The sequence below is a fragment of the Notolepis coatsorum genome, assembly GCF_963971535.1.
Source record: "Notolepis coatsorum genome assembly, chromosome: 9".
NCBI lineage: Eukaryota > Metazoa > Chordata > Actinopteri > Aulopiformes > Paralepididae > Notolepis > Notolepis coatsorum.
The window spans coordinates 120,023,895-120,024,856 of record NC_140173.1 but is presented as its reverse complement, the minus strand read 5'-3'; the positions used below and the strand labels follow the sequence as shown (position 1 = coordinate 120,024,856).

Here is a 962-nt window from a genome sequence, read left to right as displayed (position 1 = left end):
CTAGAACCGTGTGCTGCCGCTGTGACAGGTGTGTCGGCCCGTCTTCATGACGGTGTCACCCTCGGTCTGCTCGCTCTCCCTCCGCTGATTACAGGTCAGGTGTGTAGAGAGCCAGAGGAGCAGCTGATTGACATTTGCCTGCTTATTACCTCGCCTACTGTACATAACAGTATACCTGGCGCAGATGTTGATCATGCTGCCAGATCATAACTTTGTGTTTACATTTACATTTATCATCATCATCATCATCATCATCATCATCATCATCATCATCATCATCATCATCATCATCATCATCATCATCATCATCATCATCATCATCCTCTTCTTCGTTTTACGTCCCTATTTTCCCACTACAGTGAGGTTGGACGGGCGATGACTCCACGCCACTGGAGTCATCATTTTTGGTTTGTGGCAAAATGTTTATACCTCGGATGCCCCTTCCTTACAGGTAACCCCATCGTCGGTGAGGAGCTAGCCTTTGCATTATTCCTACACACACAAGGCAGTGTGGTTTTACAATTACAATTTACAATTTTGTCATTTAGCTGACGCTTTTATCCAAAGCGACTTACAGATTGAATCCACACAGCAATAATAAAGGAATGTGAATCACTACCCACTTTCAAAAACACTCTCAAAGAACACCTACGGGGAGACTGCAATTCGAAACTGGCCCCTACAAATGTCCTAACCCAGTTGTACAGTAAATGACCAAGTATGGCTTTGTCAGTATTCCAATGTACAGTGTACAGTGCCCCCCCCCCCTACCCAACCCCCCCCCCCCCCCCCCCCACCTCCAATGTACAGCCCCCCCCCCCCCCCCCCCCCCCACCCACCAACCCAACCCCACCCCACCTACCCAACCTCCTCCAATGTACAGCTTCTACGTCAAATGTATATACACTCTTTTTCTGGACACTTTTTGTATCACAAACAGTACTGTATTTGCAAATCTGGTA

General features: G+C 47.4%; 1 protein-coding gene across 1 annotated transcript in view; it reads right to left on the bottom strand.

The window, feature by feature from the left end:
* Window positions 1–962, bottom strand: part of LOC311234730 (interferon-induced protein with tetratricopeptide repeats 5-like) — a gene marked incomplete at both ends in the record, with an annotated part of 18,090 nt that continues 17,128 nt past the window's right edge. The window contains one exon of the mRNA XM_084321973.1: window positions 1–84. Coding sequence (XP_084178099.1) covers window positions 1–84 — 84 coding nt within the window. The remainder of the gene's footprint in view (window positions 85–962) is intronic.